At 36.6% G+C, this 26,937-nt stretch overlaps 1 protein-coding gene across 1 annotated transcript in view; it reads left to right on the plus strand.

Annotated features, from left to right (window-relative positions):
* The window catches only part of rph3ab (rabphilin 3A homolog (mouse), b), a 29,188-nt gene extending 2,415 nt beyond the window's left edge, over window positions 1-26,773 (plus strand). Inside the window, exons 2-16 of the mRNA XM_051901402.1 lie at window positions 1,168-1,330; window positions 2,731-2,860; window positions 3,576-3,659; window positions 3,743-3,905; window positions 7,297-7,482; window positions 9,327-9,512; window positions 10,756-10,835; window positions 11,202-11,276; window positions 13,911-14,020; window positions 15,015-15,141; window positions 15,272-15,328; window positions 17,658-17,812; window positions 18,019-18,100; window positions 19,128-19,224; window positions 22,802-26,773. Of these exons, the coding sequence (XP_051757362.1) occupies window positions 1,185-1,330; window positions 2,731-2,860; window positions 3,576-3,659; window positions 3,743-3,905; window positions 7,297-7,482; window positions 9,327-9,512; window positions 10,756-10,835; window positions 11,202-11,276; window positions 13,911-14,020; window positions 15,015-15,141; window positions 15,272-15,328; window positions 17,658-17,812; window positions 18,019-18,100; window positions 19,128-19,224; window positions 22,802-22,932 (1,809 nt within the window). The 5' untranslated portion in view covers window positions 1,168-1,184 and the 3' untranslated portion in view covers window positions 22,933-26,773. The remainder of the gene's footprint in view (window positions 1-1,167; window positions 1,331-2,730; window positions 2,861-3,575; window positions 3,660-3,742; window positions 3,906-7,296; window positions 7,483-9,326; window positions 9,513-10,755; window positions 10,836-11,201; window positions 11,277-13,910; window positions 14,021-15,014; window positions 15,142-15,271; window positions 15,329-17,657; window positions 17,813-18,018; window positions 18,101-19,127; window positions 19,225-22,801) is intronic.
* Window positions 26,774-26,937: the final 164 nt, after the last annotated feature.

Here is a 26,937-nt window from a genome sequence, read left to right on the forward strand (position 1 = left end):
CTTTTCCTGTTTTCTGTATTTCTGATGAACATGAGCAGTTTGAAGGTGTGGAATCTGGATATGTTTGTAACTAATGCAGTGTCACTAAGTGGCCAAGCCACACTAAATGCGTCACAGATTGAGACCTTGAATAGACATACCAAATTGTGTGAAAATATCTCATTGTCTTCAAAAGTTGTTGCCTTTTAAATGAAGGTTGACACACCCACTACTAACAATTTAGATGGCCTTGACCAAGCTGTTACAATTCAACATGATGTTTTCTTTTTGTTTTTTTTATAATGAGAATATTTCTGCAGATCTATCTATCTATCTTGAATTATTTTTTTTTACAAATTTGAGTTACAGCCCAAAACACGTTCGCCTTTTGTTGTAGTGCCCTCTATTGGTTGTGTGGGACGAGTCTTTGCACCTGAGTATCCAGTAGCACCATCCCATCAAGCCTCTAGCGCTTACCGAAATTTCCATTGAGGCTCCGCACCACTGCACATTTTGTATGTCTCCCTCATCTAGCGCATCTGATTCAATCAGCAGAGACTTCAAGACCTGAGCTGCATTCCAATTCACAGGGTTCCTACGCAGTGTTCACTGCTCCCTACTCACTGCGCAGGGGCTGTGCAGTTCACTTCACTTGACAAAATGTGTTCATTCGAAAGACCCTGCAATGTCATCACAGATGAAACTTGAGTCATGCATATTAGCGGAGTTTGAGCTATGATGACATAAAATACTTCTGTAAATACATTTAAATGACCATATTTTCATTTATAAGCTAAAATACATTTATGTACCTTATGTAAATATTTATTATAAATTGAATCAGTAGCCTATAATGTGTTATATTTGAGAGCTCTAAACTGAATAAGTGTTTGTCATGATGTTACTATGAAAATAAATGTGACACGCATGGTGAACGACGTATGCACTGAAATGCAAAAATGTCCCAACAGCTTTAAAATATAAATCATTATTATAGGTTTATCAAAGTGTGCTTGGGTAAAGACAATATGGATTTTTTTGCACTCTCATTAATAAAATTTTGTTGTATTTTTATTAAAAAAGTTGCAGCTTTAAACTGCAAACAACTCCCAATTAAAACTGCTGAGTTGCCTATTTATTTTGATTAATTCATTATCTTCATCACTGTTATTCATTTTTGCTTTACAGTTTCCAGTAATTTCACAATGACAGATGCTGTGATGGGCACAAAAGGTGTCCATGTGCAGTCTGGACCTCTTGGCGCTGAGCTGACTGATGAAGAGAAGGAGATCATCAACAGCGTAATTGCCCGGGCCGAAAAAATGGAGGCAATGGAGCAAGAGAGGATTGGGTAAGAAAGAGTTCATTGATGTATTGACTGTCACTGCCACCTTGTAATGACTTATACATTACAGTAAGTTTGAATAAGGCTTTGCGTTGAATAATTTCAGTTTTAACAGTTTATTGTTCATCGTGTGGACGGCCTGAGGAAAATCAAAAGTGTGATATATTTAATATGTGATATATTTAATATGTGAGATTACATGCAGCACCCTCCACTAATATTGATTAACAATAATATTGACTAACATGATATGATCAAAACAGGCTGTGAAAAAAAATTTCTTTGTAGTTAAAAGGTTATTTCACCCAAAAATGAAAATTCTGTCATTAATTACTCACCCTCATGCCCGTAAGACTTTCATTCATCTTCGGAACACAAATTAAGATATTTTTGTTGAAATCCGATGGCTCAGTGAGGCCTGCAGAGCCAGCACTGACATTTCCTCTCTCAAGATCCATTAATGTACTAAAAACATATTTAAATCAGTTCATGTGAGTACAGTGGTTCAATATTAATATTATAAAGCGATGGGAATATTTTTGGTGTGCCAAAAAAACAAAATAACAACTTATATAGTGATGGCCGATTTCAAAACACTGCTTCCTGAAGCTTCGGAGCGTTATGAATCAGCGTGTCGAATCATGATTCGGATCGCATGTCAAACCGCCAAACTGCTGAAATCACGTGACTTTGGCGCTCCGAACCGCTGATTCGACACAAAAAATTCATAACGCTCCGAAGCTTCAGGAAGCAGTGTTTTGAAATCGACCATCACTATATAAGTCGTTATTTTATTTTTTTTGGCGCACCAAAAATATTCTCGTCGCTTTATAATATTAATATTGAACCACTGTACTCACATGAACTTATATAAAAATTTTTTAGTACATTAATGGATCTTGAGAGAGGAAATGTCATTGCTGGCTATGCAGGCCTCACTGAGCCATCGGATTTCAACAAAAATATCTTAATTTGTGTTCCGAAGATGAATGAAGGTCTTACGGGTGTGGAACAGCATGAGGTTGGGTAATTAATGACAGAATTTTCATTTTTGGGTGAACTAACCCTTTAACCTGTTGGTCTTTCATTCACAAAACATCTAACCTTTAATTTGTGTAAACTTGAAGACATTAAATATGGAGGACTGGTCTCAGGTCCCTTCCAATGTTTTCTTCAATATTATTAAGTAGTATGGGAAGTGTTACTTATTAAGTATAGAGAAGACAAAGGGAGGTCACACAAAGTACTACAGGAAAGGGTGACAAGAAGTGTGGCATACATATATTTGAGAAAAAAATATTATATAAATATAGATACAGCAAAAACATGCAGCCTATTTTGTTTATACTTACCATACCTAGCATATGTATGCAGTTGACGTGAATACTGTGTTTTATTTATGATAGACGTCTGGTGAATCGTCTAGACAACATGAAAAAAGCAGTTTGTGGGGATGGAGTGTCACGCTGCCTTTTATGTGGAGAGCAGCTGGCTGCAGGAGGTGACAGATCAGTGGTTTGTGAGGACTGTAAAAAGGTGAGACACTAATATAAATAAATGAATCAAAATAATAATTATCTAAATCAATCCTCATATTTAGATCATTTGAATTCTAATGGGATTGTACATATAATGTACATTGCAACATCATAAATAACTAACATCAAGTACAGCAAAACATTAATTTTTTTTTAAGTCACCATGAAATCAAAATTTACATTTTTTTTTTGAGTGGAATATTGCAGTATTTATTATAAATTATTTATCCATGTTTAATTAAAATAACTTCCGCTCCCACTTGCAACTTCTCTTCTCTTCTCTTCTCTTCTCTTCTCTTCTCTTCTCTTCTCTTCTCCCTGATGACATGTTTACTAACGCGAGGGCGGGAAAACCTGTCACTCACATGAGATCGACCAATAGCAAACCACAACCATCCAACTATCCAATCAATTCCCCATGGAGAAAATCAAATCCTGCCATACATTTTTTTCTTATTCAAGAAGCCATTTCACTCAGATATATGTCACAATAGGGAAGAATAGTCTTTCAAAACTTCTGTTTCATGCCAACTTTAATGCAGTTTGTCTATATACAGTAGGATTCTAACATTAAATCATTTTGAATAGTTAGTTATTCTTTTAGTTCTATTCTGTTCACTGTTTATTATACGGTTTTATTTTTACTGTTTTTAATGAACTGCATGTGACTTCTAATCTGTTGTTCTAAAACTACGTCCTGTTATTCCCCTCAGAACATGTGCACCAAGTGTGGAGTGCAGACTAACACTCGGCCACGGTCTGTATGGCTCTGCAAGATCTGCAGTGAACAAAGAGAGGTGAGGGGAATAACAAATATCATTAGGACGTAATCTAAAGTACAACTATCTGTAAATGTTGCTTGTATATTTTTTCATTAAAGGTATGGAAACGATCTGGAGCCTGGTTCTTTAAAGGTCTCCCTAAGCAGTTCTTACCCTCACCTATGCCCGTTTCCAGACCCAAAGATCCCAGTCCTCAGAAGGCCCCTGCAGCACCTCCAGTTGCACCTCCAGTTGCTATGCAATCTCAAGCACCGGTCGCAGGTGAGGTGGAGAAACTGTGATTTCAGTATCAACAAAATCCATCTTTGCACTGCAGAAGTGGCACAAAAGCTGCATCTGAAGTGGCCTTTAGATTGATTTACATAGTCTTTTTAATGCAGCTGGAGGTGACATGAATACATTTACACTGCAGTTACAATTTCATGAGGTTAATGTTTAAATTCAATATTTTGGATATAGAAATATGAAATGATGGGAAAAATGAAATTATCTTTTAAATATGAAACTAAAATCGCCAGGTGGAAAGTCACTGTCTTAATGAGTGAGTCATTGATTCAGTCGATTCGTTAAAAACGACTGATTTATTCAGGAGCGAAGCAAGTGACTGTGTTTATGAATGGGTCACTTAATCATTGACTCGCTTGATTTGTTAGAAAATGCTGACTCATTCAGTAACGAAACACCACTGTTGCTTGGAGATGTGCAACAGGACTTTGTTTAGAACTACACTGTATGGACAAAAGTATTGGGACACCTGACCATTACACCAAAAGGGACTGTAATGACATTGCATTCTAAATACATAGACATTAATATGGAGTTGGTCTCCCCTTTGCAGCTATAATAGCTTCCACTCTTCTGGAAAGGATTTCCACAAGATTTTGTAGTGTTTCTGTGGGAATTTTTGCCTATTCATCCAGTAGAGCATTTGTGAGGTCAGGCACTGATGTTGGATGAAAAGGCCTGGCTCGCAATCTCTGTTCCAGGGCTCTGTGTGGGACAGTCAAAATCTTCCACACCAAACTCATCCAACCATGCCTTTATGGATCTTGCTTTATGCAATGGGGCACAGTCATGCTGGTATAGAAAAGGGCCTTCCCCAAACTGTTTTCACAATGTTTGGAAGAAAGGGGCCTTGCCCAACCCCTGAAAAACAACACTATACCATTATCGCTCCTCCACCAAACTTTACAGTTGGCACAATGCAGTTAGGCAGGTAATGTTCCCCTGGCATTCGCTAAACCCAGACTGAAAACCCATTAGATTGCCAAACAGAGAAGCATGATTCGTCACTCCACAGAACACGTTTCAACTGCTCCAGAGTCCAGTGGCAGCTTGCTTTACACCACTCCGTCCGACGCTTACCATTGTACTTAGGAACGTGAGGCTTGCATGCAGCTGCTCGGCCATGGAAACCCATTCCATTAAGTTCCCGCTGCAGAGTTTTTGTGCTGATATTAATGCCAGTGGAAGTTTGGAACTCTTCAGCTATGGAATCAGCCGAGAGTTGGCAACTTTTACACACCATGCGCTCTGTGACTTTACAAGGTCTTCCACTTCGTGGCTGAGTTGCTGCTGTTCCTAAACACTTCCACTTTCCAATAATACCACTTACCGTTGACCATGGAATATCTAGCAGGGATGAAATTTCACATACTGACATACCGGCTAAGGTGGCATCCTATCACAATACCATTTTCTCCATTTAAACATCTATTTGCCACTTGTCTGCCACCTGATGTCACCTGATGGAGTTTGGGTTCCTTGCCGCTATCGCTTTTGGCTTGCTTAGTTGGGGACACTTGACATTTGACTTGACATTTGATATTCAACAGTGCTTTGATCTGCCTGCATTGACACTATTCTTTTAAGAGCTGCTGTGCAGCCAAATAATGTACCAGTTATCAATGTAAAGCTGCTTTGACACAATCTACATTGTAAAAAGCGCTATATAAATAAAGGTGACTTGACTTGACTTGACATGCTTGAATTCACCAAGCTCTTCAGAATGAACCTTTTTTCACAAATGTTTGTAAATGCAGACTGCATGGCTAGGTACTTGATTGTGGCTATGGGTCTGATTGAAATTAGAAGTCCTGATATGTCCCAGTCCATATAGTATATTTTCATTGGTGAAACAAAACAACAAAGACAAAAATGTCTCAGAAATGTAAATCACTTAATAATAACTTTGTTGTATAAATGTTGTTGTATAAAACAATTGTTCTGATTTGGGAAAATAGCAGTCTTGCTCATGTGATGTTGCTTAACTATTTTATATACACCAATCAGTCATAACATTATGACCACTGACAGGTGAAGTGAATAACACTGATTATCTCTTCATCATGGCACCTGTTAGTGGGTGGGATATATTAGGCAGCAAATGAACATTTTGTCCCCAAAGTTGATATGTTAGAAGCAGGAAAAATGGGCAAGCATAAGGATTTGAGTGAGTTTGACTAGAGCCAAATTGTGATGGCTAGACAACTGGGTCAAAGCATCTCCAAAACTGCAGCTCTTGTGGGGTGTTCCCGGTCTGCAGTGGTCAGTATCTATTGGTCCAAGGAAGGAACAGTGGTGAACCGGCGCAGGATCATGGACGGCCGATGCATGTGGGGAGCGAAGGCTGGCCTGTGTGGTCCGATCCAACAGACGAGCTACTGTAGCTCAGATTGCTCAAGAAGTTAATGCTGGTTCTGATAGAAAGGTGTCAGAACACACAGTGCATCACAGTTTGTTGCATATGGGGCTGCATAGCCGCAGACCAGCCAGGGTGCCCATGCTGACCCCTGTCCACCGCCAAAAGCGCCAACAGTGGGCACATGAGCATCAGAACTGGACCATGGAGCAATGGAAGAAGGTGGCCTGGTCTGATGAATCACGTTTTTTTTTAAATCACATGGATGGCCGGGTGTGTGTGGATGCACTATGGGAAGAAGGCAAGCCGGCGGAGGCAGTGTGATGCTTTGGGAAATGTTCTGCTGGGTCCTGCCATCCATGTGGATGTTACTTTGACACGTACCACCTACCTAAGCATTGTTGCAGACCATGTACACCCTTTCATGGAAACGGTGTTCCCTGGTGGCTGTGGCCTCTTTCAGCAGGATAATGCACCCTGCCACAAAGCAAAAATATTTCAGGAATGGTTTGAGGACCACAACAAGTTTGAGGTGTTGACTTGGCCTCCAAATTCCAAAGCCCTTGTTAATTTCCGATCCCACTTCTGATAATCCAAATGTAATATTTTCACTTAATATACTGGCAAAGAAATAACAGCAGCTCATGTTAACCTGTTTCACAAACATAATTGCAAAAAAACTATCTCTGTCAATCTCTGTAATGTTGTCTGTCTCACACAACTTTTTCACCCTTGCTTTGTTGACTGAAGGCATGAAAACCAGCCAATTGTGTTGTACTACTATTCATGAGCTTCGATCAGGTCATTTGCATCGGTGCGCCTAAATATTTTTTTCAGAGTCGCACGCAGTAATTTTCAGTCACTAATGCGATTGAAATTATCGCAATGTAGAGCCCTGAAATGTGACTTGACTTTGAAAGTTGAATGTTACTCTATGAAATGAGCCTTATCTGCATCAATGCTTCTCATATGTATACGGCTGAATGTGTACGTTTGTTGTATATGCTCCAGAACCAACAATGGATCCACCAATCACCCAAAAACCACCTGTGGCTCCAAAACCTGCTCACCTTCAAACTCGGAGTTACTCAGAGGCAGAAGGAGAGGCTGGAAGCCCCCAGAATACTCCAGTGATGATGAAAAAGACTGTGAATGTCCATGCTGCTAGACAAAACTCATCCAGCATGTTCCAGCCAGGTAAGAACAAACATGCATAAAAAACACCGGGTATATTTAAACATTTATTAGTGTTGTTTACTAAAACAAGCATCACTGTTACTATTGGTCATATTTTGGGTTTATGTTTTCAAGATTTAAGGTTTTAAAACCCCTAAGTCTTGAATGTGTAACTCATCTAGCAGTATTTAAGCTATGGACATTAATGACATCTCAATTCATGTAGCTAGCTGAGGAATGGTGTGGTGTTAAGGTGATGATACATGGGGCAACTTTTTGAGCAAAGAATTTTGCCGAGCGATGTTGCTTGGGCACTTTCCCATTGAGAATAGGCAACAAATTTCGATCTAAAGTATCCAGATAGCCCCTGGGTAGTCTTGGCAAATGTGTTGTTTTTATTTTAACCGTGCGGTGGCGCCAGATACTCTGTAATCGGTAATGACAAACGGAGACATAATTCATTTATAGCGTTAACGGGTCATTAAGATGACCCGTTGAATTCATTTTGGGAGCGATGACTGAATGTATTTTTAGTCCAGTGCCTATATATAAGATTAGTATTGACCAAGTTCAAAGGATGTCATATATGTGGATCAACTTACTTTGTTGTGTATTTTCAACAGTTTCAATATGAAAAATAACTTTTATATTGATTCAATGGATTTATTGCAAAATAATCAGTTTTTATAATAAATCTTTGAAAATAAAAATCTGGATTTGAATTTTTAACGTTATTATAACCTAAAGATGCTATGTGAAAGTTTCACTTTCTTGGTAAAGAAAACACGCTAACACTTTACAATAAGGTTCATTAGTTAAACATTAGTTAATGTATTAACTAACATGAACTAACCATGAGCAATACATTTGTTACAGTGTTTACTAATCTTCGTTAACGTTAGTTTATGAAAATACGGTTGTTCATTGTTTGTTCATGTTAGTTCACAGTACATTAACTAATGTTAACAAGATTTTAATAATGTATTATTAAATGTTGAAATTAACATTAACAAAGATGAATAAATGCTGAATAATTGCAGTTCATTATTAGTTCATGTTAACTAATGTAGTTAACTAATGTTAACTAATGAACCTTATTGTAAAGTGTTACCGAAAAAACATTTTTACTCAAATTAATCAAAATGGATTTATAGCGTTTTGGAACCAAACTCTTCATATATTTACGACTATTATACTATGTAAATATTGATTTACATTAGTTAGAAAGCCTATTTGCCATTACATTGGATGATAACATGTTTTAAATCGCCAATAAGCTTTGTTAATTTTAACCGGCCTGCACTCAATTTGCCCAGGTTCGAGTGACACTATGTAATTTACAGGACCTATTCAGTACGCTAAATATAACTGAGTAACAGGATTGTAGGTAAAAATCGCATTTTATACTAAAATAAATTTCCTTGAGTACCAACTACTTTATTTTCTTTATTAGACTATATGCAATTCCAAACATTAAATGCTTTTTACTGGATTCAGTGCATCTTGAACTTGTATTTTTGTTGGATCTGCCATGTTTGATCAGGATGATCTTATCCAGTATGCGTCTACTCGAAGCTGTTCACGTCCTCAGACTTGGATTTATGCGTTTCTATGTCAACAAGATGTTCTCTGTTAACCTCTTTAAGTTACTTATGTGGCCTTTAATTACATTTTAATTACATTTTCTGCAGGTACAGTTTTTTTTTTTTTTAAATATACTTTTAGGATTTGAAGTACAATGTACATTCAATACAATTAAGCACTCTTCTTTTTCACTAGGGTAGCAACATGTTAAACAAACAGTCTTTAAACATCTTTTATTAATATGCTTGAAAGAATCTAAAGAGAATTTTATCCCTTACCAGCTGCTCAGGAGGCAGAGAGAGGAGCCTACCCATCCATTAGCAATGCATCCAATGTGCAGGAAAGAGCCCATCCTGCAGAGAGGGAGGAGCAAAAGTCTGCTGTCATCCCTCGACCCGGCCAGCATCAGGCTGCCCCAACAATGGACGACGAGGAAGAGGCCAACAGCTATGACTCAGATGAAGCAAGTAAGCAGTTTTTCCACTTACTTTTTGTTCTTCCTTGTCTCTGTCTGGGGAAAAAAAAACAAAAAACAACAACATATTTTAAAAATTATGACAAATCAAATCATTGTGAGACTTTCCATTTTCTCATTGTTCGTGGAAAGAAGAGGCCTTTGTGGGATTTTGTTATAGGGAGTTAACTACAATAATCAGTATACGGTTCAGCTGTAGGATTTATTATACCCTCACATTAATCACTAAGGGTGTGTAGCACCAAAAATAAATGCGTGTTGTGTTGTTGGCATACAATTCTGTGAAAGTCACTTGAGGAAAATGTCACAGCACTTATTTGTTTTGTTTTTTTTGTTTTTGTTTTTTACATTTCTGTGCTTGAAAAGATTTTTACCAAGACTTATCTGTTGGATTTGCCAAAACATCTTGTCTTAACACCATTAGATGTCGCTATTGCGTTAAACTTTAAATACCTAATTGTGTGTGTGTGTGTGTGTGTGTGTGGGTGTGTGTGTGTGTGTGCGTGTGCGTGCGTTTTTGTGATTTATAAGGACACAAATTTGTATAATGACATGGGTATTACACTGGTATTACGACGTAAACATGAAATATGAGGACATTTCATGAGTCCTCATATTTAAAATGACTTTAAAAACATACTAAACAATGTTTTATTAAAAATGTAAAAATGCAGACAGTTTTCTGTGATGGGTCGGTTTAGGGGTAGGGGTAGTGTAGGGGGGATAGAATGTGAAGTTTGTACAGTATAAAAACCATTATGCCTATGGAATGTCCTCACTTTGATAGCAAAACAAACCTGTGTGTGTGTGTACAGGTTTGCTATACTTGTGAGGGCCAAATGTCCTAGTGAAATAACAACTGACTAGTGAGGACATGTTACTGGTCCTCACTAGTTAAAAAGGATTATAAACTAGCCAAAACATGATTTTATTTAAATCTAGTGTTTTGCACGTTTCTTTGATGGGTAGGGGTTGAGTTAAGAGATAACCTCATATATCATTAACCCGATATAAAATCAGTAGTCTATGCAATGTCCTCACTAATATGAGGAAACAAAGGTGTGTGTGTGTGTGTGTGTGTGTGTGTGCATTTTAATCAAATGAAATGCAACAGAAAAAATGGAAACAATTATTTATGGCATATACTGGAATGAAGATCTGTGATATTTTCCTACTCATGCATTCAAACCTAATGAAATGCTTGTGCCTAATGCAATATATTTTGTTTGTTTCAGCAACTCTGGGAGCACTGGAGTTCACTTTACTATATGACCAAGGGAACAGCAGCCTCCATTGCAACATTGTTAGAGGAAAGGTATCTTCAGTATTTTCACATATTAATATTAAAAGTCAAAGTCTTGCACACAAACAAAAATAACTATAAAATTCATGTCTGTTGTTTTTGCGAGCTAATTATGTTGTACTATTATTGTGATTATGTAGTTATCATCATGGAACAGTAATTCCAGACATTGAATCAGATTGCCTGAGCAGTATTGTGCTGATGTTTAGTCTTATACTGGGGCTTTTCACAGTTTGCTTCTTATGCATTTACGAACCTAAACTTCTTCATAGGCCAGAATGACAATCATTTGAAATGTTATATCAGTACTATTGCACTATGCTTGATTTTTGTGTTGTGACAGATTCGTTTTTAAATTATTTTAATATTTTTTTGTAGGGTTTAAAGCCAATGGATTCAAATGGTCTGGCAGATCCATATGTTAAGCTTCATCTGCTACCAGGTGCAAGTAAGGTGAGATTAAACAGAGTGGGCTGTTACTGTGCTGCTTGTAGCACTTTGCCTATGCAGTAGGCATTCTCAAATATTAATAATTTTGAATCATGTCTGTATTGTTTATTAAAGTAATAGTTTAGTACTTTTGTAATATAGATTTTGTTAGAAAGTGAATATATTATTAAAGTTACAGAATTTGTCTGGTATTCATTATTAAAATTATATTGAAAACATTCTAATACTATAGAGGCCAGTCTTCTGAAACTGGCTACCTGGTTAAGTTTGATTGTAGTTTGAACAGTTGTTTTTTGGTAAAAATTTTATTATTGTGTTAATTTTCAAGTTACATGTTGAGAATGACATTTTAGTCTACAAACCTCTAATGCATTAACCATGAGCAATTATATTTTGACAAATTATTAAACTAAATATTTAAATTAATATAAATATAAAGAATAATATAAATAAGGGTAACACTTTATTTCGGTAGTCCACTTTCGACATTATATTAACTATAAGTAACTTTTCAGCTACATGTCAACTATACCAGTCATTAGAGTATTAGTAGACTGTATATGCGTAATATCTGCTAAAACTTTATTTTGATGTTCCCCCAACCGACATTCTACTGACTACAAGTAAATTTAAAAGTACTGTACATGTTAACTTCTACTAACCCTAACCCTAATCTAACAGTCTATTAATACTCTAATGAGAGTTATTTGTGGACCAAAGTGGACCATTGAAATAAAGTGCAACCTAATTAATCTTTATATCTGTGACCAGAAGTATTGGCAGTGACATAAATTTTGTGTTTTGGAAAGTTTTCTGGTTCAGTCGTTGTGGTGTTGATTCACATTGTTTCTAGATTATTGTGCATAGTGAGCAGATGCATTTTAAATAATTGCAAAAAGAATTAATTGGCCAAAAAAATTTACATTATCACAAAAACCCAAATTTCATTGTTTTTTGGCGCTGGCACAAAATGAACACTAACATCATTTCACTAATCATATCATAAGCACATGGGAAAGTGTGAATGAGTACTAGTCAGGTGAATTCACGCTATCATTCTGGCTGGATTGTAAGAGCAGACTGATTGCTGTAAAAGGAGGGATGAAGTGCTTCCAATCATTGTGTTCTAGTGTTAGCAATGGCTACCTCCAAAGAAATACATGCAGCCATCATTGCTTTGCATCAAAATGCCTCACATGCAAGGAAATTGCTGCAAAGAATACTGCACCTGAAATAACCATTTACCGGATCATTAAGAACTTCAAAGAGAGAGGTTTAACTGCAGTGAAGAAGGCTTCAGGACATCCCAGAGTGTCCAGCAAGCACCAGGACTGTCTCCTCCTGAGTATTTAGCTACGGAATCTGGTCACCACCAGTGCAGAGCTTGCTTAGTATTGGCAGCAGGTGGGTGTAAATGCATCTGCACGCACAGTGAGGCCTAGACTTTTGGACAACTGCCTGGTTTCAAGATGGGCAGCAAAGAAGACACATCTATCCAAGAAGAAGTTCAAGGACAGACTGAAATTCTAAGGGAAGTTATTTTCTTTGAAGAAGCTCCCTTCTGACTGTTTGGTACATCTGGAAAATTGATTGTCCGGAGAAGAAAAGGTGAACGCTACCATGAGTCCTGTGTCATGCCAACAGTGAAGCATCCTCAGACTGTCCATGTGTGGGGTTGCTTTTCATTCAAGGGAGTGGGCTTTCTCACAATTATGCACAAAATCACTGACATGAATAAAGAATGGTATCAAAATGTCCTACAAGAGCAACTTCTTCCACTGATCCAGGAGCAATTTAGTGATGATCCGTGCTTTTTCCAGCATGATGGAGCACCGTGTCACAAGGCAAGAGTGATGATGAAGTGGCTCAAATTTTAGATCTGTGGCCAGGCAACTCCCCGGATCTTAATCTCATAGAGAACCTGTGGTCAGTGCTCAAAAGGTGAGTGGACAAGCAGAAATCCACAAATTGTGATCAACTCTGAGCACTAATAAGGGAATAATGGATCGGCATCAGTCAGGATTTGGCCCAGAAGCTGACATCCAGCATGCCAGAGCAAATTGCAGAGGTTATGAAGAAGAAGGGTTAACACCGAAAATAATGACTCTTTGCATATATTGAATGTTTTTGCCAATAAAAGCTATTAAAAGTTATGAAATGCTTATTCTTCCAGTTCCAAAAATAATCTACAAATACTGAAGCAGCAAACTTTGTGAAACAACATTTTTGTCACTGCCAATACTTTTGCTCACAGCTGTAGAATTAATCTACAAAGGGTTTTCTAAGCATTTAAAATGACTGAGCTTATATGTTTTCTCTTAAGCTTGTTGTGGTTGTACTGTACTGTATACTAATTCAAAACTAAATAAATTCACTTGTATTGATCTATAAATCTCTTTATCTTCAGCAGAGAATTGACTCTTCATGTTTCACATGATTGGCTGTTTGCTGTAAATGTCACATTCATGTGCACATGCTACATTTCATGTACAATGGCGTTTTGAGATCACTGATCCTGATCAGTTTTGTCAACTCAAAACCAATTAGCTTAATGAGACAGACCTCAATTATGCAAAAGTTATACTTGTTCTGGTCAAGCAATGATGGTTAAACAGAACATCTTTGTTGTCAATGCAGTCAAATAAATTACGTACCAAGACCCTACGCAATACTCGCAACCCAAACTGGAATGAGACGCTGGTGTACCACGGCCTGACAGATGAGGATATGCAGCGCAAGACCCTCAGGTTTAAGTCTACTTTAGTACATTAACACACAGTGCTCTAGTACAGTTGCCATAGTTGTTTCCTTTGTTAGTCACACTCAAATTGACATGTTTTCTAATTGTGTGGAAGATGTGGAAAAATTTTGCTTAAATAATAGAGCATGGCATTAGCAACACCAAGGTCATGGGTTCGATTCCCAGGGAAAGCAAGAACTGATGAAATGTGTAACCTAAATGCAATGTACATCTCTTGGTCATATAGTAAATTAGGTTGATAATATAACAATGTTTTGACTCTGACAGCATCAGTTTGTTTAAAGCATTACTAAATATGTTTACTAGTTGTTAATATTTTACATTCACTTTTATTAATTTATTTTTGGTTTAAGTTTAAGTAATTTTAGTACTTCAACTTAAACTTAACAGCACAGCAACATTTTTTTTTTTTTAGTTTTTTACGTTTTAGTTTTTCATCTAATATTTATATTTTATTATATTTCAACTTTATTTCAATTGCTGAAAAAATTTTTGGTAACACTTTACATTAAGGTTCATTAGTTAATAGTTAACTACATTAGTTAACATGAACTAATAATGAACTGCACTTGTACAGCATTTATTAATCTTTGTTAATGTTAATTTCAGCATTTACTAATACATTATTAAAATCTTGTTAACATTAGTTAATGCACTGTGAACTAACATGAACAAACAATGAACTGCTGTATTTTCATTAACTAACATTAACTAAGATTAGTAAATACAATAACAAATGTATTGTTCATGGTTAGTTCATGTACATTAACTAATGTTTAACTAATGAACCTTATTGTAAAGTGTTTCCCAATTTTTAATAGTTTTAGTTAACAATAACAACACTGCCAGTTAATTAGCTAATCATAGACTAAAGAAAATATTCATTCTTGTATTGAAAGTGATATATTTAATGTATTGGACATTCAGTAATCATGGACACATATTTAACTGTTTAAGGGATTTTACTTATGTCTGTGCAGAATATCTGTCTGTGATGAAGACAAGTTTGGCCACAATGAGTTTATTGGAGAAACCAGAGTTGCACTGAAAAAACTCAAGTTCAATCAGAAGAAAAACTTTAATGTGTGTTTAGAAAGGGTTGTCCAAGTGAGTGCTTCATGCTTCATACTCATATACCCCACACAGATATGCTTATTATTAACAAACATCGATGAATTATCTGATAATATATTCCTTTTAAATACATAATGAATTTTTTTTGCCTCTCTTTGAATAGACAAAAAGAACATCAACTGCAGGTGGTGCACGAGGAATCACCCTCTATGAGGATGAGGTAAATATTTGTACTCATATTGGTAACACTTTATTTTACAGTGTCATTGTTACATATTACATGTAGTTACTGTAATAATAACTATAAATTATGCAAAATTACATGCTATTAACCCTAAACGAAACCCTCCTAACCCTAGTAAGTACATGTAGTTAATTATTATTACACAGTACTTAAATGTTAACTGTGTAACACAGACACCTTAAAATAAAATGTAACCCTCATATTTATAGAGGTGTACTAAATTATTGAAAACACCTAACAATGTATTTACATTAAGATTAAGGTCACATTCAGCTTACAGAATGGCATGTGTCTGCAATATATGCATTATAATTTGCATTATATTATTATTATACAGGCTAATTATATAAAGAATTGCACTTTAGCATACTTTTAAAAGAGGAACTTGTTACACAAATAATATACTTTAAAATAAAATAATATACTTAAGTGCAAACTGAATGTAATGTTTTTGCACACTTAATTTTATGTTAGTTGCAATTAAATGAAAATATATTATAGTTTAAAATTGTTAAATGCAATTTGCTGAAATTTAGAGTGCTTTTTGACCTACTTAAGTAGGACTTAAGTACATCTTTAAATGTAATTTAATAATTTGTAGGATTATCTTTGAAATATGGTTAAAGTTACTGCTGAATGTACTGACAAGCATTTATGATAAACTAAAATATACTTGTTATTTCTGTAATATTATGTCATTTCTATTGAAACATAAATATATAAATACAAAGTTCTGTCATGAAACTCTAGATGGCGCAGGCTAATAGGTCCTTTAACTCAACCTGCTCGTAATCATATTGTTATCTATAGGGCACAGCTGATTGGTTCCTGCTGTATCAGTAGCCAATGAGCTTGTGCGCTCAACCTTTAAACACATTGGCAGCATTTGCCTTAGCAGTGCAGCGCATTTTCAGAAACCCTCCCCCTTCCCTAGCTCCACCTGTATAGATCTGCTACAGGTAATTTATGTATGCCAGTGGTTCTCCTGGGGGTACGTGAGGTGACAGAGGGGGTACGCAAACAAAATGCTGAGTTTTGCCATTTCATATCATTCTACACTTCCTTAAAATAACATTAAATCTGAGCATGTATTTCTAGCAGGCAACATGCCATAAATTCATAACATCCAATCAAACCTACCTCATCTTTTGCGGTCAAAACTAACTGCATATGATAGGTTGCATGCAGAGTCTGCTGCCTTAGCAGATCTCGCTAAATTACTGCCGTTTTCGGCAATGTAAAAGTGGGGATGTAGCACTTACTAGCATGAAGAACAAATAGCCTATAGACAGACTGTGGCATTGAGATCAATTTTAAACTCAAACTCTCTTTGATACAAAAATATACCCTGTGTGAGTTCTTGTTTTTAATGTTGATAATATATTATACAAGCAATAATGCATTTTTTCCACGCGATCGCAAATGTGACATTGATGTAGAAGGATGTTAAATGCCTTTTTAGAGTGGGTACTCCACTCTAAAAAGTTTGGGAACAGCTGATGTACGCTATATTGTACAGCAGCAGCATGTCTTACTTACTCACCAAGACAGAATATATCAACATTGTCATACCCATTACCATGCCAAACAATCCAAGAGTTGTCATAAAATAATTCTTATTATGAATTTGCAATTTAGTACATTTAAAATATATTAACTTTCAATGATATTTCATGAGTTCACATTTACATATAATTAAATAAAGTAAAAGTTATGCGTATTTGGCGTGCTGTCCGGGGGAAAGGCTCCGAGCTCGGAATTTTGGCCTAAACCCAGTTTACACCCACACAGAGCATGACAAAAGATTATTAAAAAAATTATTTAAAATATACTTTACAGTAAAACTTTTAATTTGACATTTGTAAAAGTGCACTTAAGTTTGGAAAACATTGTCATGAAAGTGCACTCTCTTTAAGTGGCCTTTTAATTAATTAATATTATATTATCTGCTTTTTAAAAACATGCTTTTGAAATTTAAAGTACACTACAAGTACACATTCAATACAATTAAGTGCTTTTTCTCAAGGGTATCATTAACAAAGGTTTGCAGATTAGACCAGGTGACACACAAACCCAACCCCATGCTTTTTATATTAGAGCTTTTTTCATGTACTGATTCCATTATTTTGTGCATCCTGCGTATTTTGCTCTTCATTGTTATATGTAATCTGCAAATACCAGCAGTAGCAGAATGAAATGTCATCAATGTGCTATTTATAGGATGAGGTGTTTCTACAATAAGTAAATTTGTAATAAACACTCCTGTGCTATCATTATCATCACTACTATTTTTGTGCCTGTTTAGACTGGAAAGGATGGCACTGAACAGGAAGAGAGAGGACGTATCCTGATATCCCTCATGTACAACAGCCAGCAGAGTCGCCTCATTGTAGGTGTTATACGCTGTGTTCACTTAGCAGCAATGGATGCAAATGGCTACTCTGATCCCTTTGTCAAAATGTGAGTCTCTCTCTATGTTTAGGAAACACTCATATAAGTTAAGGCATTAAACAATATTAAAATATATAATTCCTAATGTACAGTATAATTAGTTACTGTACTATAATAGGACTCAGTACAGTAAGCATTTCTATGCTCATAGAATTAGATTTATGTTTTTAAAAATTAAAACGAATTCTTGAAAATGTGCATATTTCTATGAATAGATGTCTGAAACCTGATATGGGGAAGAAAGCGAAGAACAAGACGCAGACCAAGAAGAAGACACTCAACCCAGAGTTTAATGAGGTATTTTGTCAACTTGTTGTGCTGACACATAATTAAACAAATAGCTGTTTATTTCTTGGTGTGTACACTCTACATCAGAGTACTGTGATACAGAGAAATGCAGACACAAATACAAAAGTTTGACCAGGATATTCATACATAACTACTAATTGTTTAAAGGGACAGGGACATTTCTTTTTTCTGCTGTACACAAAGTAAGATATTTGGAAGAATGTTTGTAACAAAGCAGATCTCGCCCCCCATTGACAACCATAGTTTATTTTCCTACTATGGTAGTCAATTGGGGGCAAGATCTGCTTGGTTACAAACATTCTTCCAAATATCTTCCTTTGTTTTATCTTCCTTAATCCATCTGATTATGACATGCCAAGATCTTCTAATTTTGATAATTCATCTCTGGCAAATTTGAGTCTTTAAACACATTTGCGGATTTGATTAAATCTTTGGATTGCGTGTTGTCTGAGATACTGTGTGTTCTTATGTTAAAATTCAGTATGTTCAATAAATTCAATCATTTCAAAATAAAAACAATCAAAATAAAACACTAAGAAAAATGAAATATTTACTTTCATGTCATGTGACATTAACCAACATCAGAGAACTGTGAACATGAAAATATGTTAAATTATTGAAATATTAACTTAAAATATTTTCTTTACGTATTCCTGATTTTATGCCAAAGAGGTTCAGCTGAAAAAAAAAGAAGTTTGGGAATCCCTGACTTAGGAAAATGTTATTTGGACTATTTTAATGTAATTCTATCTTTATGTGGAAGGCTTTGATAATTACATATTGTTTTGTTTTCTTTCCTTCAGAATGAACTAAATGGATTTTGTCAGGAAAATAAGTATATATAGATGAATTTCAGCACTTCATAGCAAAATCTGTGATTAACTGTGATTAACTTTGAAAAATTGTGTGAATAATCATGATTATATATTTTAATCTACTGACTGCACTAGTAATTAACAGAAGATTCTAAGATTCCCCTTGCTTTGCCTTGTGAACTGTTTTTTTGTTGTTGCAGGAATTCAGCTATGAAATTAAGCATGCAGAGCTGGCCAAAAAGACTCTTGATATCTCAGTATGGGACTACGACATTGGAAAATCTAATGATTATATAGGTATTTAGTTTTATGTTGTAATATATATTATTATATGTCATTGTATCCAGTTTTCTGAATCCATGTTTACACCTGGTATTAACTTCTGTCTTGGCTGATCTGGTCAGGTGAGACAGACTGCTGTTTACACCTGGTATTAACATGTCTTCTGCATGCACAGTAGTAGCAAAAGTGATGTCTGGAGGAGATATTTGTTTTTAATGACCCTCGATTAAACCATCAAGATACGAGGAAAATATTTTATATTTCTTAAATATTTCAAAAATGAGGGAAGAACAAAAAAACTAAACCTGGTTAAGGTATTTATCTGACAAAAGTAATTGGCAAAAAGGCAATCTAAAGTTATAGGTTTTATTTTACTATGCAAAAAAAAAAAAAAATTGCATAGAACAAAAAGCTAAGCATACATTGAATACAACATATTCATTTATTAATATTTTGTTGGTTCTGTCCTGTTTTTGCATGTGTTCATAATATCTTTGTATGACAGCCTGGCCAAAAATGATTTCCACACAATTTGGCATATTTCATTATGTTATCACAAATATAGTCTCACGTAGCCAGACCTTCAGACTGACGGCAGAAGGTCTAGACACTATCACAGCTTTCATTGGCCAAGGACCACCCAAGAGGACATTTGACTGACATGTAACGCAACCAATCACAGTTCATTTTGTTCCGCGTCATGTTTCGGGGCGTGGAAATTTAAAGTCAATGTTCCTACAATAACAGACCAGCGTGCATCTAATAAATTATTAATTCAAGAACGTTGTGCAAATTTACTGCAACAATGGAGCTGAGAAATTTACATACTTTTGAAAATCCAGTGTTTAGTTAAAAGAATGCGATTTTTACCGTTAAAGAACGCGACACACACATCTCCCGGACATCCTGTAGAACAACCAACCCAGACAACCAACCAGATGACAACTTCAAAAATCCTGAAGTGTTTCCAGTTAAGTGTGCCATATATGTGTCATATATGCGCAGCGCTCTCAAGCCCGCCGGCTGCAAAGCACTCAAGCCTGCCAGCCACTACACACTCAAGCTATGCACACAAGCCCGACTCTCTCTGCGCTCTCTAGTTGTCCGGCTGCAGCGCCGCCTGACTCAGGTAGATCCTTTGTTTTCTATTTTCCCAGTAATGGCTACCACTCTTTTGTGTGTTTGGATTACACACACCTCGCCTGTTTCTCGGGGCAGCAGCGGCACTCGTTTCTGAGTTCTCTGTGTCCCCAGATGCTTCTGTTACAGCCACTAGTGTAGTCTTTGAACTCTCTGTGCTGCCAGAAGTCACTGTTACAGTCGCGGGTTCTATTTCTGAACTTTCTGTGTCCCCTGATGCCTCTGAGTGCTGCGGGCACTGTAACTGAACTCTCTGTGTTTCCTGACGCTAATTTTGCATCCATGGAGGCCGCTTCTGAACTCTTTGTGTCCCCTGATGGCTCTGTTTTGACTACCAAGGCCATTTTTGAACTCTCTGAGTCATCTGACTGTAGTGTCTGCCCTGATGCGACCATGGAGGTTGTCCCCAAGTTTCCTGTTTGCCTGGATTTGACCACGGAGGCCAAAACGGAACTTTCTGCCTGTTCAGACACAGCCCCAGAGACCAACCCTAATCTTTCTTTGCTCTCTGTTGTTCCGTCAGCCCTACCAGATCCAATATGGAGTTCTTTAGCCCTGTTTGCACAGTCATGGTGGTCTTTTGCTCCTTTGAGGAGGTCTTCAGCCCCATATGCACTACTATGGTGATCTTCTGCTCTGCCGTGGAGATCTTCAGCTCTGTCTGCACTGATGTGATGGTCTTCTGCTCCCCGATGGAGATCTTAAGCTCCATCTGCACTGCTGTGGTAGTCTCCTGCTTCGTCCTGGCTACCCGTCCTGCCTGCTCCACCCTGGTCGCCCATCCTGCCTGCTCCACCCTGGCCGTCCATCCAGCCTGCTCCTCCCAGGTCTTCTGCTCTGCCTCATTTGATTGGTTCCCTTCCTCTCCATGGACCTGGCCCTCCATCCCTCCCCCTGTTCTGCCTCCACTCCACCTCCTACCTGGACTTTTGTTTCTTGTGAGCGTCTAGAAGCCGCTCTTATGGGGATGGGGATGGGGGGGGGGGACTCTGTGCTGGACTGGAGCACAGAGAGGTTAGGGTTGGCCTCAGGGGCCATGTCAAACAGTCAGAGAGTTCAGTTATAGCCTCTGTGGCTATAACAGGGCTGGCAGGACATTCAGGAGTGATGTCAGTGGCAAGCAAAGCAGGGTCTTAAATTGCGGCCTCCTTGGCCGAGACTCGGGAACTCAAAACTGCCTAACCCTTACCCTAACGAAACAGGCAGGGAGTTCAATAATGGCCTCCGTGGTCATAACAGGGCAGACAGAAAGTTCATGGATGATTTCCGTGGTTGCATCAGGGCAGACAGGAAACTCGAGGACGACCTGCGAGGTTGTGTCAGGGCAAGCAGGAAATTTATGGATCACCTCCGTGGCCGTGTCAGAGCAAACAGTAAGTTCATGGACAGATGTGGCCTCAGGAGAAACGTATCCGTCTCAGATCAACATAATGCCATTGCATAACAGGGAGTGCAACTGACGGTGGGAGAACCTCTGAGACCCCCAGACTAGATACCACCACAGGGATGTCAGCTGCTCACACCGACATCAGCGGTGTGTCCGCCAAACTGGAAGTCAGTGTCAAACGCCTAAGGACTGCCTTGGTAGCTTCAGGTGCAACGTTCATGATGGCCGAAAACTCTAGCGTGGCGTCCATGATGGCTGGAGACTCTGGCGTGGTGTCCATGATGGCTGGAGGCTGTGGCATGGCGGCCATGATGGCTGCAGGCTCTGGCGTGGCAGCCATGATGGCTGGAGGCTCTGGCATGGCGGCCATGATGGCTGGAGGCTCTGGCATGGCAGCTGTGTCGTGAAGAGGCTCTGACGTGGCGGCCATGTTGTAAGGCTCTGAACTTGGGACCACCGGACTGGGAAGCACAAACTACACCGTGGTTGTACGACTTCAGCATCTCCAATATTAAGCTTCTGATAACTCTTTCAGTCTTTATATATATATATATATATATATATATATATAGTTATATAGTATATAGTTTGAGTTTGATTTGATGATGTTTAATGTCCCTGACAACCTCTGTAGTCCCATTTATACACTTGTTAGCAACTGCCATTTTCAAGACCAGTAAATCTTTAAAAATAATCACAAGAGGCTATTACTGATGTATTTTATGTCATAGAATAAAATGTAAAAATATCTTGAGCTTGTTAACCACAGACATTATTTCAAGCATTTAACCAAAAACCCATTCAAAAAACCTATTGACTTCAGGGCGATGGAACCGAAAGTTTTGGTTTATGTCATCTTGATCCCTTTACACATATATTTAGCAATATCTACTTGTGATCGGATCAACCAGAAGAGATGTTGATACTAGGTGTAAATGGTTGTCATTAAATTGACTTCAAATTGACCATTCATCATTGACTTTCATCTCATTCCTCTATTGAAAATAAACATTGCATTGGTAATAAGCTCTGAATGTTTTAATACCACTAATATTTTATGATCAGGAGGCTGCCAGCTGGGAATCACTGCCAAAGGTGAGCGTTTGAAGCACTGGTACGAATGCCTAAAGAACAAAGACAAGAAGATTGAGCGCTGGCATACTCTTTTCAACGAGAATCACATCTCCAGTGATTAGGTTCTTTGAGATTTGTGCATGCCTTTCACTTACGTTGTACTTGGCCCATTTGCCAACTCCATTCCCCTCCACTAACTGCATATCTTGGGCTATACCGATCTTGTTCTTGTCCGGCTGACACATGATATGCTTTCAAAGAACAAAATGTGATGTCTGGAGCTCTTCTGTTCACTGTGACCTACACACAAACGACTATCGGTTAGCATTGAAAAGTAAAAGAACTGCACAGTTATGTCATGTCATGTTCTCTTATCTGGCCAAAGTAGCATTGTGTTTTTTAAGTTATAGTTTAAGAACAACTGTAAAAACTCCAAATATTTACCTTGTTGTGGGAATGCGTTAATATCATGTCTCTTAGCAACCTCTTATTAAAAAGCATAATGAAAGTCAGATAGAAAAAGAGTCAAAAAGAGGCAGATACAGAATATATAAGCCCTATTTTAACCAGTTTTACCCAGTCTTAGAATGTTTACATGCCATATAGAATGTCAGGTAAAAATCCTTTAACATTAACACTTTAACAAGACATTTATTGACTTATTTAAACACCTTCAAAATCAAATTTACATAATTATTTCAAACAAATAGGCAAACAACATGTAGGGATGTTTACACAGCACAGATAAGACTGAATCCAAAGAATGTTTAAGAATTTTAAACCATTATGAATCATTTTATGTGATCTGTTTGGCAAGGATACATGTAGACTTAGTTAGGTTAGGTAGCCTTCTAATGAAAACAATTTTGTAACACATTGCTTGGAATGTCTGGTTTATAACAACACTTCTATGTAAGCACACTATTCCACAAACCCTTTCAATCATGCATCTTATTTGTGGTCTATAATGCGCTGAAAATACAAATGCCTTGTGTGAAGACAACAACTTCCATGGACAAATTAAATTACTTCATAAAAGAATAGACTAAAATAGTCTAATGGCTGTGAAGCAAGCCAAGATTACTTTAATTAGTCACCTGCAGCCTGTTTGTCTTGTGACTGCAGTCCAATCACTGGATTGCATCAGGAAAGCACATTAACAATGGAATGACCTCAACATTTCCATTCTTTGCTGTTATTATAACCAGCTCTTATGCATGAGAGTGTCTGTGATCATAGTGAATACAATTAATTTTCTTTGTATAATTTACTTCCCTAGATAAAATTACTGATTACCAACAAACGCTTGGCAACGACATTTCCGGGTTCTGCCGCAACCTAGAAACAGAGCTGTTGCGCTGATTTTACATTTTGAACCATAATTGTGGTGACAATATATTTCATATTATACATTTGGTCCTATAACACCAAATGATCATCATTGATATAACAGAACCCAGTCTCGGCACCACTGTGGCATGTATTGGCTATTTATGAAAAGATATGAGAATGAAAATGTTTCAAAGCTGAAAAAATACGAAAATGTTGTAGTTGATTTTGAATGCTCTATCTTACAAGTAACTTTAAATTCAAAAACATTGTTTATTAATCCTAAACAATATCAAATATTACTATTTATGTGACCAAATGTGTATTTAAACGAAAAAAGGGGTAGGCGATATGACCAAAATCTTCTATCATGATATGAGTCATTTTATTTCACGATAACGATATATATATCACAATATAGTTATTTTTGCTTTAAATAAGGTTTTTATATCATCAAAAATTTTGATACCATTAAATTTTCATAATTCTTGTAACCAATTTCAATATCACAAGAAAAAACTACTAGCCTATGTTAAAAAAAAAAACTAAAAAAACAAGCTTACTGAAGGCAAGTAAACAGTTAGTAATATAATAAGAACAAAGAAACTAAATACAAGTAATAGGACAACAAACTACAATAGAACAAAGAAATAGACCTACCTGAAAAATTTCAAGCACTAAACCCTATAGCCCTAGAAACCCTAGAAATACTGGCCTACATAAATTGTAAAAAAAAAAAAAAGTAATCAAATGTATTAAAAATACTGCATATCTTCACTGTCTAAATTAAATATACATTTATTCTTATTAAAGTGAGACAAAAGCGATTCAGTCAAGAGCACTGAGAGATTTTTTCTGTTGTTGTTTTATTAACATTAATGACAAATGACAGCAGGTTTATTAGGCTGCTGTCACTTTAAGACCGAATATACTGTTACACATGCGTTTTCTTTCTCAACTGTTTACATTCACTTAAGACATTAATGACTGTTTACGAGGATACTTGCAAAGATGGGCATTTTGACACATAAGTATGTGTATTTTCTGCCCAATTAGGCAGAAAAAAGAACTCAGTTTAGTACTCACGCACTCTCTGAGACAGCTTGTCTTTCGCTGCTTATTCCGTTTCAACGATTTAAAATAACTTATTTTTAAACTGCAATGCTTAAAAACGCATGCAAACGATAAGCTTTCGTGACCGCGCAGCACAGAAACATCACGTAACCGTGATGGTGACAATAGTCCAAAATCTCTAACAGTTGACAAATTTCTACCGGTTGATCATGTTTAACGATATATAGCCCGCCCCTAATGTCCACATACTGAACTTAAGCTCCAGAAAGTTTTCTCAAATTTTCAAATGTGTATTTTAGCAATAAAGATGCATTAAATATCTGCTTTTACTTTTATGTCATGCCTCAGGCTTTAGAATATCCTGTTACATAAATGAAATAATGAATATTGTTAAAATTATTTTTTGTGGAGAGAATACAGGAAATGGACTGGGACATGATTTGAGCCAGACTCAAACCTGGATCTCCTTGAGCACAGCAGCTGTTTATTTATGGGCCTCACCACTGTCTGTGCCACAGCTTTAACGATATAATGCCAAAACAGATAATTAGAACCGTAGCACTGCTCATGTCAATCGATAAAAGCTGCTCATTTGAAGAACCCAGAAGTGTGGTTGCCTGTTGTTTGACATCACAGAAAATTTGAAAGGGTTGTGTCACGTGGAATCAATTTTTCATTGATAATTTGATAGGCTATGTAAGAGGTCACTGTACTATAAAAACACTCAAAGTTTCAGAACTCAAAACAGCCTCCAAAAAGAGCATTTATTGTTACATCTCAGCAAAAAAATACTTAATTAAATATAAGAATGGTCATTTATATTGAAGTCTCAAAGAGTGAGCGTCCACAAAGTGGAGTGAATTGGTCATAGGGTCAGAGACTGGTGGAAAATGCTCATGTATTAATACATTTAGACCAAGTATTATAAGTGAACTTCAAGGAATAGAATTTAAAAAAAAATGCATGACATGACCAATACAATCTCATGGCAATTTGTAACTATTTTACATTTTGTCAAATTGGTCGCTCATTCGAATGAATTTGTACTCATTCGTATGTTTTCATACAATCTCATTCATATGAGCACCTCATACAAATTCATATGAATTTTGCACCTTGTAAAACAGTGTCGTTTTCCTGTGAGATTGGGTTGAACATGACCTCTAACCTTTTGTAGTCCAGATAAGTCAATTAGATTTTCAAAATGAATGTGATCTTGCTGCATTTTTCATGAGACCTTATTCATATACAGAGCTATCTATGATTGTACCAATGACATTTTCAAAAAACAAACAAAATATAGCACACCAGTCTAATATTTAAAACCATATTTGCCAGTTTAGTTTGTGAATGATTATTGGTATACAAATGTTCTTATTTCATTAATGATGCAATTGTTTATATATATATATATATATATATATATATATATATATGTATAGTGCATGTACTTGCACAGCAGGGAAGTGTTTACTGTATGACTGTATGTCTGAACTTTGCATGTAAAGATTTTACTTGGAGTTCAAAACACAGAGGCCAATAAAGTCAGAATAAACTGCAGTCATTTGTTTACTTCATTTATGTGCACTTCTTTCATTTTATAACACTTCAAAGAATCTTTCTTAAAGGAAAGCTTGTGTCTTGTTTTGCTTCTATCATCATGAAATTGAATTATGTCAATGAATGAATGAATACAGAAAATTATTGGAAGTTTGGTTATTTTG

Source organism: Ctenopharyngodon idella, chromosome 7 (assembly GCF_019924925.1).
Source record: "Ctenopharyngodon idella isolate HZGC_01 chromosome 7, HZGC01, whole genome shotgun sequence".
NCBI lineage: Eukaryota > Metazoa > Chordata > Actinopteri > Cypriniformes > Xenocyprididae > Ctenopharyngodon > Ctenopharyngodon idella.